The sequence below is a fragment of the Opisthocomus hoazin genome, chromosome 9 (genome assembly GCF_030867145.1).
Source record: "Opisthocomus hoazin isolate bOpiHoa1 chromosome 9, bOpiHoa1.hap1, whole genome shotgun sequence".
Taxonomy (NCBI): Eukaryota; Metazoa; Chordata; class Aves; order Opisthocomiformes; family Opisthocomidae; genus Opisthocomus; species Opisthocomus hoazin.
Window position 1 is genome coordinate 27,591,628 of NC_134422.1, and position 13,847 is coordinate 27,605,474.

At 41.5% G+C, this 13,847-nt stretch overlaps 1 protein-coding gene across 5 annotated transcripts in view; it reads right to left on the reverse strand.

Moving 5' to 3' along the window:
• CWC22 (CWC22 spliceosome associated protein) overlaps positions 1-12,510 on the reverse strand; it is a 36,086-nt gene extending 23,576 nt beyond the window's left edge. Inside the window, exons 1-12 of one of the 5 annotated variants that reach the window (XM_075430603.1) lie at positions 12,464-12,510; positions 11,908-12,019; positions 8,922-8,989; positions 7,974-8,090; positions 7,597-7,854; positions 6,997-7,125; positions 2,537-2,705; positions 2,132-2,185; positions 1,156-1,291; positions 862-1,068; positions 679-741; positions 214-312 (exon numbers count right to left, since the gene is read on the reverse strand). In XM_075430603.1, the coding sequence (XP_075286718.1) occupies positions 214-312; positions 679-741; positions 862-1,068; positions 1,156-1,291; positions 2,132-2,185; positions 2,537-2,705; positions 6,997-7,125; positions 7,597-7,854; positions 7,974-8,090; positions 8,922-8,989; positions 11,908-11,934 (1,327 nt within the window). In that variant the 5' untranslated portion in view covers positions 11,935-12,019; positions 12,464-12,510. Of the gene's footprint in view, positions 1-213; positions 313-678; positions 742-861; positions 1,069-1,155; positions 1,292-2,131; positions 2,186-2,536; positions 2,706-6,996; positions 7,126-7,596; positions 7,855-7,973; positions 8,091-8,921; positions 8,990-11,907; positions 12,116-12,242; positions 12,345-12,385; positions 12,405-12,463 lie in introns of those variants that run through there. The other 4 variants (XM_075430605.1, XM_075430606.1, XM_075430604.1 and 1 more) reach the window with 4 other exon arrangements.
• Positions 12,511-13,847: the final 1,337 nt, after the last annotated feature.

A 13,847-nucleotide genomic window follows, 5' to 3' on the forward strand; every position in this document is an offset into this window, starting at 1 on the left:
TCATTTTCTGCCTGTACCGAATGCTTCTTTTTAGATGATTGCTTTTATGCTATTTGCTAGTAAACACTTAGATCTGAGAATAATTTAAGATGAAAATATCCCTCACTATTTGAACATTCTTAGTTTCACAAAACGTGTAACAAGTTAAGCTTTTCTTTCCTGTTTCACCTACAGCCAAATCCATCACTAGTAAGGTGCCAGCCATATGCTTACCATCTTCATCCTCCTCTTCATCATCATCATCTTCATCTTCCTCACTACTTCCAGCCTCTTGATCTGCTTCAGATTCACTGTCGCCTTCATCAAGAATTTCTGAAAAAGCAGTATCCCAGATTAAAGGCATATAGACCACAGAAGTTTCATTAACAAAAAAACTTGATCCAACACCTAAGAGTGAAAGGGTATCTCTGGTGGACAACATGGCAGAGCCAAAAAAAATAGGTATGTCACAACCAAATGAAAACGTAGCTGAACAAACAGCACTGAAGAGAACAGCAGGAATACATAGCAAAGGTCTACAATGAACTGAAAGACAGTTATCTGGGACACAAACATCACCCACTGTTAAATAACAAAGGTTGGTGACAATAGTTAGATAAGTGAACGCCCTGTGAGTGTGTAAATACATATACATTTAAATATAAAAAATACATATATAACACGTATACACACACCTACCTTTCTTCAGTGTTTTGTATTTCTCTTCATTTTCCATGAAGTTCGGATCCATCTTGAAAACATCTTAAGAATAAAAGAGAATCTTTATTTAAAATACAAAATGAAGAACACAATGCATATTTAATCATTAATTTGTTTTTATGGGAAATGTAGTCATAGAATTATCTTCTGTTTCTAACTTACTAAGAACGTCCTCTGGGTTGTAGTCATCTTCTAATGGCAGCATATGAGTAAACTGATCCTCCTCTTCCACTAGATCTAACCCCTCTGGGATGATGGGATGATCCTTGAAGCCATCCTTCCGTACAGCAAACATAACTTCTATCATATACTGAACACGCATATCAATTTTAGATTCATGCAGAATGTGTCGAAGACGGTCAAAGATTGCTTTGGAAAAAGACAAAAATGTAACTATGAAAAGAATTTGCTAATACAAATACCAAAAAGACAGGTGTTCTGGCTAATTACACTTACCATTAATGCCTCTAGGAGAAACTTCTGTTAATTTGAGCCCACTCTCTTTAATAAATCCAATCGCTACTTCAATACTGTCATCAGTAGGCCTTTCAAGAAGCAAAGTGAGCATTTCCAAGCATAAAACCTCATGAGCCTATGGAAGGAATATCAGTACAGAATTAGAATGTACAATGTTACACTATTATTACAGCTATTTACTTGACAGAGCAGTCCAGCCTTTGAGGATGCCACACATTTGCTTAATCACAGACACAAGGCAACAGTAGTAGGACAAAGCCACTTAAGAGGAAATCAACATTCCAAATACAATTTCACCACCTGTATTTGCACCAAATTCGTAGGGAATGTGACTATGCTATTGAAGTGACAAGCAAGCAATGAAAAACATTTTGTCATTCAGAAAAAAAAGAATGCATTTCCAAGAAGCAAATAAAACCACACTTACATTACACAGAACTAGTTCCAAGTGTATTGCGTGTATAATTAAACCAGCCCTTCCAGGATCAGGTATATAAGCAAACAGTGCATCTTGGATTAGTTTCCTCTCTACCAAAATGCTGTATATTCCCACTGAATTCCTGAAACAATGCTTCTTGCCATTATTAACTTGGAGTATCCTGATTTCTAACACATAAAAAAGTGGCATAGAGCTGCATACAAATTTGTTGCAAGAAAACTGTTTAAGATCTGTGGGACAGAGCCTCATATGAAGCTTGCTTTGCATCACGATTTGTCTTAATACTAGCTCAAACATATTTACAAGTCTGGGGAAGCGATAACTGCATAGGCAACTACCAATATCTTTTTAGAAAAGGTCCTAACAAGTTATAACAGGCATTAAAAGAAAACTTGAACTCAGACTGTCAGTAACCTTTAGAACAAGGAGAGCATCTTCACTTAGGCTACTGCTGTCTTGAAACTAAAGAAATAGCCATACAGAGTTTGGATTGAGTAGAAACATGAAGTAACATACCACATTCTGATTCATCAAATGTGCAACAAACTTGGAAGATGTTAGACAGAGTTGCTGCAAAAGAAATAAAATAGGAAATTTTAACACATCTTACACGAAAGAAAAAATTTACTTACTAAGATTTGTGCACCTCAAATTAAGTCAACTAACTGATACTGACAGTTGTTCACAATTAGGACCGTACACTTTCAAAAAAAAGACAAACTATCACAGTACCAATGCAGAATAGGCTGTCAAGCTTCCATGATACTCTTCATACTACTATACTTAATGTACTAACGATAGCTCCCGACCCACAGGTCTTGGCTGTGTTCCTTTGAACTATGTAATTTGAACACATGCAATACAAGGTTAACACAACAGAATTACAAGTTTCAACATGTTGGTTTTCTACTTTTTACATACCTTATCATTTCTGCGATATCCTTTGCGAAAATTTAGTATCAACCTCTTGAGAATCAATTCACCAATATTTGGAAACTTTGAATTGATAATTGCCACAAGAGCTGCATAAACATGGGTAAAAATTGGAGAGGCACTCTGAGCTTGCAAAATGGACCTAGACAGCAATCCCCTGTAAAAATACATTAGTTGAAGACTTTTCTGGTAATAAAATGTCACATTTTTATTCAGTACATATCACATAAAATCGTATTGTACAGTTGGAATATTTCGAAGATACCAGATGGTCATTTTCAGTCTGATGTTTATCATGTCACAAATGGAGTTTTGCAAAATGTGTTGCCCAAATGTGTCTGAGCCAATAAATTCTTAAACTGATGCCTTATCTTTCATTACATATTATTCATATTACAACTGCATTTGAAAGTTATAAGCATTTAAAAAGTCTTAATCTTGTATCCTGCCACTACCCCTTTTTAAGCCCAGCATAGGCTCCTCTTAGCTTTGAAATTTGTATGGTTTTGCCATTTCTTTTCCTCAGCTGAAAAAGCAATATCCTGTTTGCTAATGAAAAAATGTCTGCTCTGCAACTACTTATGTAAAACACAGAACCGTGTTCCAGTATAATGACAGCTTCAACAACCAAAACAAACTTCTAAGAAACAAAAATTTTATTTCCATAAAAGGTCCCTAACAATAAAATTCTACCTATGAGTAACAAGCCTGAATGTTCAGTAAAACTAGAATGGGCAAAGTAATGCTTTTCAATGCTTTTCTGAAATGAATCTGCATCTTTTCAACTTAATAATAATCATAGAATCATAGAAAGTTTTGGGTTGGAAGGGACCCCTAGAGGTCATCTAGTCCAACCCCCCCGCAGCGAGCAGGGACACCACTAACTTCATCAGGTTGCTCAGAGCCCTGTCCAACCTGGTCTTGAATGTTTCCAGGGATGGGGCCTCCACTACCTCTCTGGGCAACCCATTCCAGTGTTTCACCATCCTCATTGTAAAGAATTTCTTCCTTATATCTAGCCTAAACCTACCCTGTTTTAGTTTAAAACCATTACCCCTCATCCTGTCACTGCTGTCTCTACTAAAAAGGTTGTCCCCATCTTTCCTATAGGCTCCCTTTAAGTACTGAAATGCTGCAATCAGGTCTCCCCGCAGCCTTCTATTCTCCAGGCTGAACAAGCCCAACTCTCTCAGCCTGTCCTCATCGGAGAGGTGCTCCAGCCCTCGGATCATTTTTGTAGCCCTCCTTTGGACCCGCTCCAACAGTTCCATGTCCTTCTTGTGCTGAGGGCTCCAGAGCTGGACGGAGGACTCCAGGTGAGGTCTCACCAGAGCAGAGTAGAGGGGCGGAATCACCTCTCTCGACCTGCTGGCCACGCTTCTCCTGATGCAGCCCAGGACACAGTTGGCCCTCTTGGGCTGCCAGTGCACACTGCCGGCTCATGTCCAGCCTTTCGTCTATCAGTACCCCCAAGTCCCTCTCAGCAGAGCTGCTCTCGATCCTTTCATCCCCCAGCCTGTATTGATAGCGGGGATTACCCCGACCCAGGTGTAGGACCTTGCACTAGGCCTTGTTGAACCTCATGAGGTTCACACAGGCCCACCTCTCCAGCTTGTCCAGGTCCCTCTGGATGGCATCCCGTCCTTCTGGTGTCTCGACCGTACCACTCAGCTTGGTGTCATCTGCAAACTTGCTGAGGGTACACTTGATGTCGCTGTCCATGTCATTGATAAATATATTGAACAGCACCGCTCCCAGTACGGACCCCTGAGGGACTCCACTCGTCACTGGTCTCCATCCGGACATTGAGCCGTTGACCACTACCCTTTGGCTGCGACCATCCAGCCAATTCCTTATCCACCAAACAGTGCACCCATCAAATCCATGGCTCTCCAATTTAGAGAGAAGGATGTTGTGGGGGACCGTGTCAAAGGCTTTACAAAAATCCAGATAGATGACATCCATAGGTTTTCCCTTGTCCACCCTTGTTGTTACACCATCATAGAAAGCCACTAGGTTGGTGAGGCAGGACTTGCCCTTGGTGAAGCCATGCTGGGTGTCTCGAATCACCTCCCTGGCCTCCATGTGCCTTAGCATATCTTCTAGGAGGATCTGTTCCATGATCTTCCCAGGCACAGAGGTGAGGCTGACAGGTCGGTTGTTCCCAGGGTCTTCCTTTCTACCCTTTTTGAAAAGGGGCACAATGTTTACCTTTTTCCAGTCACTGGGAACTTCCCCTGTCTGCCATGACTTTTCAAATATCATGGAGAGTGGCTTGGCAAGTACGTCAGCCAGTTCCCTCAGGACTCTGGGATGCATCTCATCAGGTCCCATGGACTTCTGTACATTTAGGTTCTGCAGGAGGTGCCGAATCTGGTCTTCACTTACAGCTGGAGGGATTTTACCCTCCTGGTCTCCTTCATGCCATCCATCTACTCGGGAGGGGTGAGGAGAGAGGTTGCCAGTGAAGACTGAGGCAAAAAAACTGTTGAGTACCTCAGCTTTCTCCTCATCTGCTGTTGCTAGTTCGCCAGTCTCGCTCATGAGCGGGGGTACGCTTTCTTTGACCATCTTTGTCCGGCTGACATACCTGTAGAAGCCCTTCTTGTTATTTTTCACATCCCTTGCCAAGTTCAGCTCCAGCTGTGCCTTGGCCTTCCTGACCCCATCCTTACACAACTGGGCAGCTTCCCTATACTCTTCCCAGGAAGCCAGTCCCTGCTTCCACTGCCTGTACAGTTCCCTCTTCTTCCTTAGTTTGACCAGCATCTCTTGTCTCAGCCATGCCAGAATGATTTGGAACTAAGAATTGATTATAAAAGACTACTATTTAGAGCCTAAATGAATGTAAACACAGGACTCACACGATAATAGTTCTTCCATTGTATTAACAGTCTCTCTTACATTTACATCAAGACTAAAGTGTGAAAAGAACCCGAGACTTACTCCTTATCTCAGTTTTGCTTTTTCTAATGCTTCACTACCAAGAATTTGACTTCTGGTATATTACTCCCTCACAAATGGGTGAGTGGGGAAAAAAAAAAAAAAGCCCTCCAAATGTCAGTATTCAAAGTGCACGCTGGTATCCAACTCTGTCTTCTCTGTGCTCTAATGAAACCTTCCAGAAAATCTCCTACATGGTACCAAACACAAACTGCATAAGGACCTTGTTCCTACTTACTTTGGAGTTAAAGAAAACAGAACTCACTTCTTACTAGTGCACAGAAACAGAATATTTCATTTTGAAACTATTAGTTCTCATTTACAAAATGAAACTGATCTCATTCAGATGCTATTTACCCTCTAGTTAGAAGACTCAGAAAAGCACTTTACAGCTAGGTAACACTTCATGTCATTACTTTTATATGCACCTTTGTGCAAATTTGGAAGTGAAAATCAACTGTAAGCAGGGAAAGGTGTCATTTCCCACCTACATTATTTTTAAATTTGTAAGCTTATAACCCACACAAAAAAATTTCCACAGACAAGTGTATTCTAAAAACATTCACTAAGCTCAGCTATAAATTAGAATATTACAGCTTGTATGAAAATTAAGTCTCAGCGACATGAAATGCAGCCAAGTAAAAAGCAGTTCTACAACAAACTGTTCGAGACTTCATTATTACTTTTAACAGAAATCACATTTGGGAACTACTTGCTCACCCTCTAGACTTTACTTTGTACTCTTCTGTTATTTCTATGCCATATGCAAGATTCTGATCTTCCCACCATGTATGACATACACAAAAATAATGCATTCATTACCTATAGCCTCCTCAAATAACAGTGATTTAAGTTGAGACAGCAAAAGTGTTGCTATCTGTTTGAAGGGTAACGGAATTATTTCTGGATATTTTGTTCTGAAGGTTTGGGTGGTGGCAGTTTGGTTTTGTTTGTTTAAATGGTAGTCAATTTAAGAAACACATACTCCTTTAGACTAGCATACTTAACATCTATCAACATCAAAATTGAAGAAAAAAATGTCGTCACACAGCACTTGCACAGCTACCATGACTTAGTACTGAGCTCAAATAGCACAACAATCTTTTCTCTACAATACAACAATGAACAATCCAACCAGATAACTGTAGTAAAACTTGCTATGCTAATACTGGCTACAGATATTATTTGTCCCACAGAAAAAAATCCTGGAATACAGAAGTAAATAGACAGAGACACCAGTAAATTGCAAGTCGTTCAAGTAAAATGCACAGGTAAAACCTTTAAGAAAAGGAAACACATACCATCTGTTGCACTCTTCTTTGCTCAAGCACAGAACCCCTTCCCCAACTAGGGGACTACTCTGCATAGGACAATATAGCCTGAGGTTAATTTTAAAATCCGACTAGCTTCCATACACTATACGCAGCACACACAGTGATGTACATATGAACAGTACACATATTATCAGAAAAGCAAAAGAAGTATTTTAAAATACTAAGACTTACCTTCCGCGAACAATATTCTCCTGAAGGAGCTCATGAATGATGTTTTCTATATTAGAAACGTTCACTTTATTGACAAGACCATTTATCGACTTCTTCAAGGCTTCCCAACTCATCCTCTGATATGCCAAGCTATTAGAAAGGTATCACAAGTTATTAATACATAAATTTGAGGTAGCACTGAGTAAATTTACATATATATATGAAAACTTAAATGTAAGTTGTAATAAGTAAAATAGGTAAGAAAATATTCACTACATAAATGTGAAGACTAGTTCACAATTATACATTTAACTACTAGAAAATCACTGAACCAATATGATATACCAAAATGTAATTCTCTGCAGATATGAGAAAACTGAACATACTGGGTTATACAAGGTGTTGCAAGAAGTCCCTGGTTATGTTCTGCATCCCACTTCTCCATTTACACTTCGCAGCAGAAGCAGGTACAGTCATAATCCGATTCTCTTACCTTTCTTCTGATAAAATTATACCTTTGAAGGAAGCTCTCAAAAGGTATCCCATTTTCACCAACATTCACTAAAACCCTTTACTACTTTGCTTTTCAGTAAAAATTCCAGTATGTTACTTTCAACTCACCTATTTTTATCAGTGATTTGCTCTTGCATCATCCTGAGCTTGGCAGGTGGAATATATGCACCACCTGTGCGAGTAAGGATTGGATCTACCTCTTCTTTCTTCTTCTTTGAAGTGGTCTCATCATGAGCATGTGAGCTCTGGACTGTTGGCCTCTCTGGGCTCCTACGATCAGGTGATGAATATCTTCTCTGCCTCCTTCGATCAGATTCTCTCTCCTCCCATTTTTCATAGTGTCTCTCTCTCCCCCTTTCCATCCTTCTGAAAAAAAAAACACCAAACAAACAAAACAAAACACCCAAGAGTTCGTGAAAAGTTTTCACATTTTATTCTTTAAAATGAGTATTTTACTACTGATTAAGCAAGGTCTCGATACTCACCTTCCTTCTGAAGTTCTGTCATCATAGTATTCCCTTCTTGAATATTCCTGATCATATCTGCCATCATCAGAGTATCTTCTCTTTCTGGGAGATGGAGACCTGTCACGATCTATATCCCTGTTTGCAACCCAAGATGCAAAATTCTTAGTAACAGGCTAAGAAAAGCAGTGCTATTAATATCTACTTGTAACACAATGTTATGTATACACTAACTTATAGTATATACTATTCCACTTCTGCAACCTAAGTTTCAATATACACATCATTCAAATAGAAGATGCTCCTTTTATAACAATTCATTGTCAGCAAAAAATAACCAAAAATCAAGAGAAGCACTGTAAAAGAAAGCTCCTCCTAGAATTTAAAATGAAATGGTAAATGGTAATAATATCAGGCACCAAAGGCAAATTCAGCACTGTGCATTCCTTGAACGTATGCATTCATTCATTTCACCTACTTTTGCCTGTGTAGCATGAAACAGAACAGACACTATTAGAAAAAAATGATACGGTGTTTAGTACAAGAGGTTTCATTCCAATTATAATGTAAAAAAAAAAACCAAAAACAGTTCATCTCATGCCTCAGTAGACTGCACTTCAGACAATATTTCTCCACCTTCTGCTGGCATCAATAATCTTGCTCTAAAGTGACAACTGTGGTATCAGCAATATGTGAACCCAAGCAAAAAGCTGCCATCTAATTTCCATCTTCAAGTCCCATGACAATTTAACTGAATGCTAAGGATTCTTTAAAGATTTAGTTTTAATAACAAATCTATTAAATTACTGCTATATTGACTTTCAAGAATTTTATTAAACCTACACTTATTTTTCACTGCTCAGTTATGGTAATATATAAGAAAAAATAGAATATTTTTTTTTAACTTATCTAACACTCTATGTGAGGTATATATACAGAATTGTAGGGTACAAAAATCAGTCATTCTACCTGTCCTCTGGAGACAAACTTCTTTGGCGTGAACTGTAGTTTTCCTTCCTTTCGGAACTGGAACCATGCTTTAAGAAAACAGACAGGAAAAAATCAAGCTCCAACATTATATGTTAATTACTGTGAGCACATGTATCTTGAGATCAAAGTGTTCCAGGTCTTTGGTTCCCTCCTTCACAAAGAGTAAGGGTCATCAGATAAAGCTAATGGCAGTCAGTTATGACAAGGAGAGCCAGTTCTCAATAACAAGTAGTTAAGCAGCTGGACTCCCTGCTACAGGATGCTGCAGATGCCAAATGCTTACATGGGTTCAAGAGACTGGACAAACTCTGAAGAAAAATTCACATGGGTTACCAGAGGAATTATCTGGCTCAGGAACCTGCAAATAGGCAGAGACTGGGACAGTATGTGAGCAACTACTTCTCTGGTTGCCCTGTTCCTAAACTTTTCAAGGCATCTGCTATGGATTACTGCTAGAGACCAGAATAGATGGACCTTTGGTCTGCCTTTCCCGCTTCCTTCTAACATATGCCATTTTACACTTTGTTGCATCACATGCAACACCATTAACAGAATTCTGCCACTCCTTGTTTGAAGCCTGTCCTTCCCCTCTCCTAAAGATCACCTTTATTGCATAATTTTTCCTTATCTTACTCCTTTTTACTAACCATCACTTTTCTTCTTGTGAGTCATTCCTACATTACAAATACATTCCATACAGTAGACATCTAAGTTACTCTCTTCCACTTCATAGATTCTAGAAGCAAGTTTAATTCTAGATTTTTAAAATGTAGGTTTGTAAGATTGTTTTAAGTGATAACATATAGTTCATAGCAAATTCTGTGCTCTGAACCATGACATATAGAATTATGGAGTCATATACAAAAATCAGAGCATGACAGCACCAACAACACACATAGAAAGACACTGACGTCACCCAGATGCTTCAAAACTACCTTGGTACAGCTAAGAAGCAGCTTTTAGGACCTCCATACTTTCATTGTAAGGGTCCTCCTCTCTTCCTTTAAAATATTATTTATGACCTTTCAGAACTACAATCGCATGTCAGTCATAAGCTCTGGAACAGGTAACACTTCACCTAGATGCAGAAACGCAACACAAGGACTTGCTTATGCACCTTGACTGAACTTTTTGTAGAAATATTCATCTCCTTTGTTGAAGTGGCATTCTATCCATTAACAAGCTGGCACACTACTTTTTGCCCCACCAAAGAACCAGTTACAAGTATTGGTTAGCAGAATACGATGCTTCCTTCATAAGCAGACCCTGATGGAGAGTTATACCTAAGCATCTCCAAAAAACTTCATTAGAAAGAAAAGTATCTTTACTAAATGGCAAGGATAGTGTTTACAGTAAGCTGTGCAAGTAAAATCAACACTGACTGCAGCTTCCTAAAGAAATAATAGCAACGCAAAGATTATGAGCATCATCCTGTCAATAGACTGATGAGGCCGACACTCAGATTGGTGTGTATATACATGTAGATATATATATTTCTGGTTTTAAGGCCACTGTAACATATTCTAGAATAGAGTCTTCTGTATGGTAGGTTTCTGACACTGTGTTAAAATTATTCCCAATATAATCTTGCCTGAACCAAGACAACGGTACAAAACAAATACAATACATCATTTAACGGGAGTATGCATCCTACAAAAGAACATCCATTTGACAGCTTAATTCCAGAGTAACATTATCTTTGATGGCAAACCTAGTACGACAAACTCCTGTATTTTCACCATGATTTTCTCCCCCTTTCAATGCTCATATAGCAGATCACTGAAAACATTCAAGATTAAGAAAAGGCCTTAAGTTGTTGGGTTTTTTCCCCAAATAATACAATGCAAGACTGTATCCTTAGCTTCCAAGAAACTGGTAATAAATATCTTTAAAAAACACAGAACAGTTACTGGATTTAGATCATCCTAAAAACACCCACCTCTTCCCATCTGCTAAATATTATTCATTCTCATGAGTTCTACATCATTTGCCCAAGCAGACCCAAAAACACATGCGTTCACAGAAACAAAACAGTGCTACAGCAGTCTCTGGATTTATCAGTTCTCATGTCCCCTTGCAAAAGGAGCCGTGTTTGCTGTAGAACCTGTCACCCTCAGCTCTTTGTGACCAGGCTTTCTGTCACAAGTTATTCTTCTTCCGTATTTTGATCAAAATTACTAATAGAAAGTGTCAAATAGTGGCTTATTTTGACAGATGAAGCAGCACTACCAGACCGGGAAGAGATGAGAAAATATCAAACTATCCCTCCATCATCCCTATTAAAAATTACTTCAGTCAGAAAAGTTGGAACCAAAAGAGTGAAGAAGCCTATGCAGGGTCGAACTCCAGAAACACAGGCAGAGAAATATCATAGATTTGAGACAGCATATCAGAAGGGATTGCTCCACTAACTTGTCCCATGTTTCGCATATTCTACAAACATGGCATTTCTAAACCATCATTTTAGGAGATTAATTTTAAACCCAGTTTTTATTTCTTGCATTCCTAAAAATCATTCCCATTCATTCAGGAATGTACCACGCAGCTTTTAAAAGGGAAAGCTTTAACTTTCACAGTAAGAAATAAAGTTGCCACATTAACAGCTACTTCCTGTCTCTTATCATTTTAACATCACTGTCAATTTTTCAACACCTGTTCTTCATTCCTCCACGTGCTCATGTTCTTTGTCGAACTATCATTCCTTCTGTCACTTTTCACCAACTACTTTATCATTACACACTAACAACATTCAGAACTTCCCTTGCTAGAACAACAAGCATTAAAAACAACAGTAATTCACCAACTTCATAGTAATGTTTCTCTTGTAAATACTTGTATTCATAATTATGAATATTGTTCTCTTCACATTCAGGGAGTTTTATTCAACACAATGTCAATCGCAAACATAGTCACCGGTAATACGGGAATGCTCAAACCCCACGATTCAGGTGTAAGAACCACTTACATTTACTTGTGTCACCCTGCTCTTCATCTTGACTTCCTCCTTTCTGCAACGCCCTGAACGCGCAGCAACGATACAATCCCAGGCGCAGTTCAGCGTATGAAGAACATTCCCCCTGTAAGACACAGAAGACCTTCAAAGACTTTCTACCGCACACCGCGCGGGAACGCGTGACTTTACCAGTCTCTTCCAGCGACGCTCGCCTAACCCCCTAAAACAATACACACCAAACCACAAACCACCCCCCCCCCCCCCCCCCAAGCCTGGTCAGGTCTCTCACGGCCGCGCAGCCCCTGCCGCAGGAGATAACGGCTGCCAAGGGGCAGCCGAGCGCTCACCAGCACCACGGCCGCGGCCCCCCGCCAGGCCCGCCGGACAGGGGATGCCCAGGCCCCGCTCACGGGCCCGGCCGCCACCGAGCTCTCCTCGGGGCCGCGTTACCGCCCGGCCCGCGCCCCCCCGCCCGCTGCCGACCACCGACCAGAGAGGGGAGGCCGCGACCACCCAGCCCTGCCGCCGCCCGCCCGCCCGCCCGCGGCCCGCCGAACGCCGCGCCTACCGCCTACCGCCCACCGCCGCGCTCGGCCGCAAACACCGTCACTTCCGGCACAACGCGGCGCACAATGAGCGCGCGACGCCCGGGCCCCGCCCAGCGCCGGCCTTCGGCGCGCCCCCGTAGGCGGTGACGGCTCCGGGGGCAGCGCGAGGTTCCGGCTGCCCGGGCACCGCTGCACGACGGGAAGCGGAATTCCGCGGGGGCCGCGCGCCCGCCCGCCGCCATCTTGAGTCTTCACTGGCCTCGCCCCTACCGCTCCCTCTCAGTCTGTTATTTAGAATAAAAACCTTTGTAGCGGTTGTTGCAGGAGGTGGTGAAAAAAAAGCGCAGCGGTAAATAAGTGTGATAGAGTGACTCCCAAGTGAGCAACTGTGTAGCGGGAGCATCGCTCCTTTCAGTTCCGCCTGCGCTTCCCCAGCGCCAACTTATTCTTAGGCAATGGCGTCTCAGAAAACCAACCCCGCCGCTCCCAAGTGTACAAGGTTCCCGTCAGGGAGGTACGTAACAGCAAACCACGCAGCTCACCTCCCTCAAGGAAGAGAAGCTGTCCAAAGTCTTACAGCGTCTGTAAGATTCAGTGAATTTAGGACACCCGCCCATCAAATGGCAGCAGTAGCGCACGCTTCTGTCACTGGCACTGAGCTGTCAGCTATACGTTACTTGAAATATGTCCAGGACTTGCATAATACACTATACTATGTTGAGAGTTGCAATGCTGTTAGGATACCTGCTCATTAGAGGGGTTTTTGGCCTCCAAAAGTTTTAAGTAATTGAGCACCGCTGCTTCAACTAACAGGAGGTCTGTGGCTTATTACAGGCACAAATTTGTTTGGATTGTGGAAAGTAATTAAATGCATATGGAGGGGAAAAGAAAAAAGGAAAATGCTATGTAAGGTCTTAAAATGCTTACAGTTCATTTTCAGCTCTTGCGAGATAATGAAATTCAACTCTCAGAGGGCACAGCAGACCAGGGTCAGAGAGCCATTACCCCAGCCCAGAGCCAGGTGGTTTCTGCAGGGAAGCCTGCGAGCCAGCCCTGCGGCAGCGGCACCCACGGGCAGGTCCCTGTGCATGCACACGTAGTGGGACACAGTGTCTGCGGAGGGGGGAAGGTGGCAGCGAGGTGGGAGCAATGCTGGAAAAACGCTATGCGCAATTTCCCCTTTCATCAACAGCAGAGTAATTCTGATGAGGTGTAGTGTACATCGGCCTTATGCTGACTCGCGCCAAAAATACAGTGTTATCTGCTAATGCATTCCCTGTGTTCCTCCTGCAGCTGGAATTTGCTCAGCTGTGATATTCACGGACCAATCCACAGGATTGTTTCCCGGGAGCGGCAGGTATTTGCCTGCAGCATCCCTTGCAAGGACCAGGGGGGTGAAAGTGT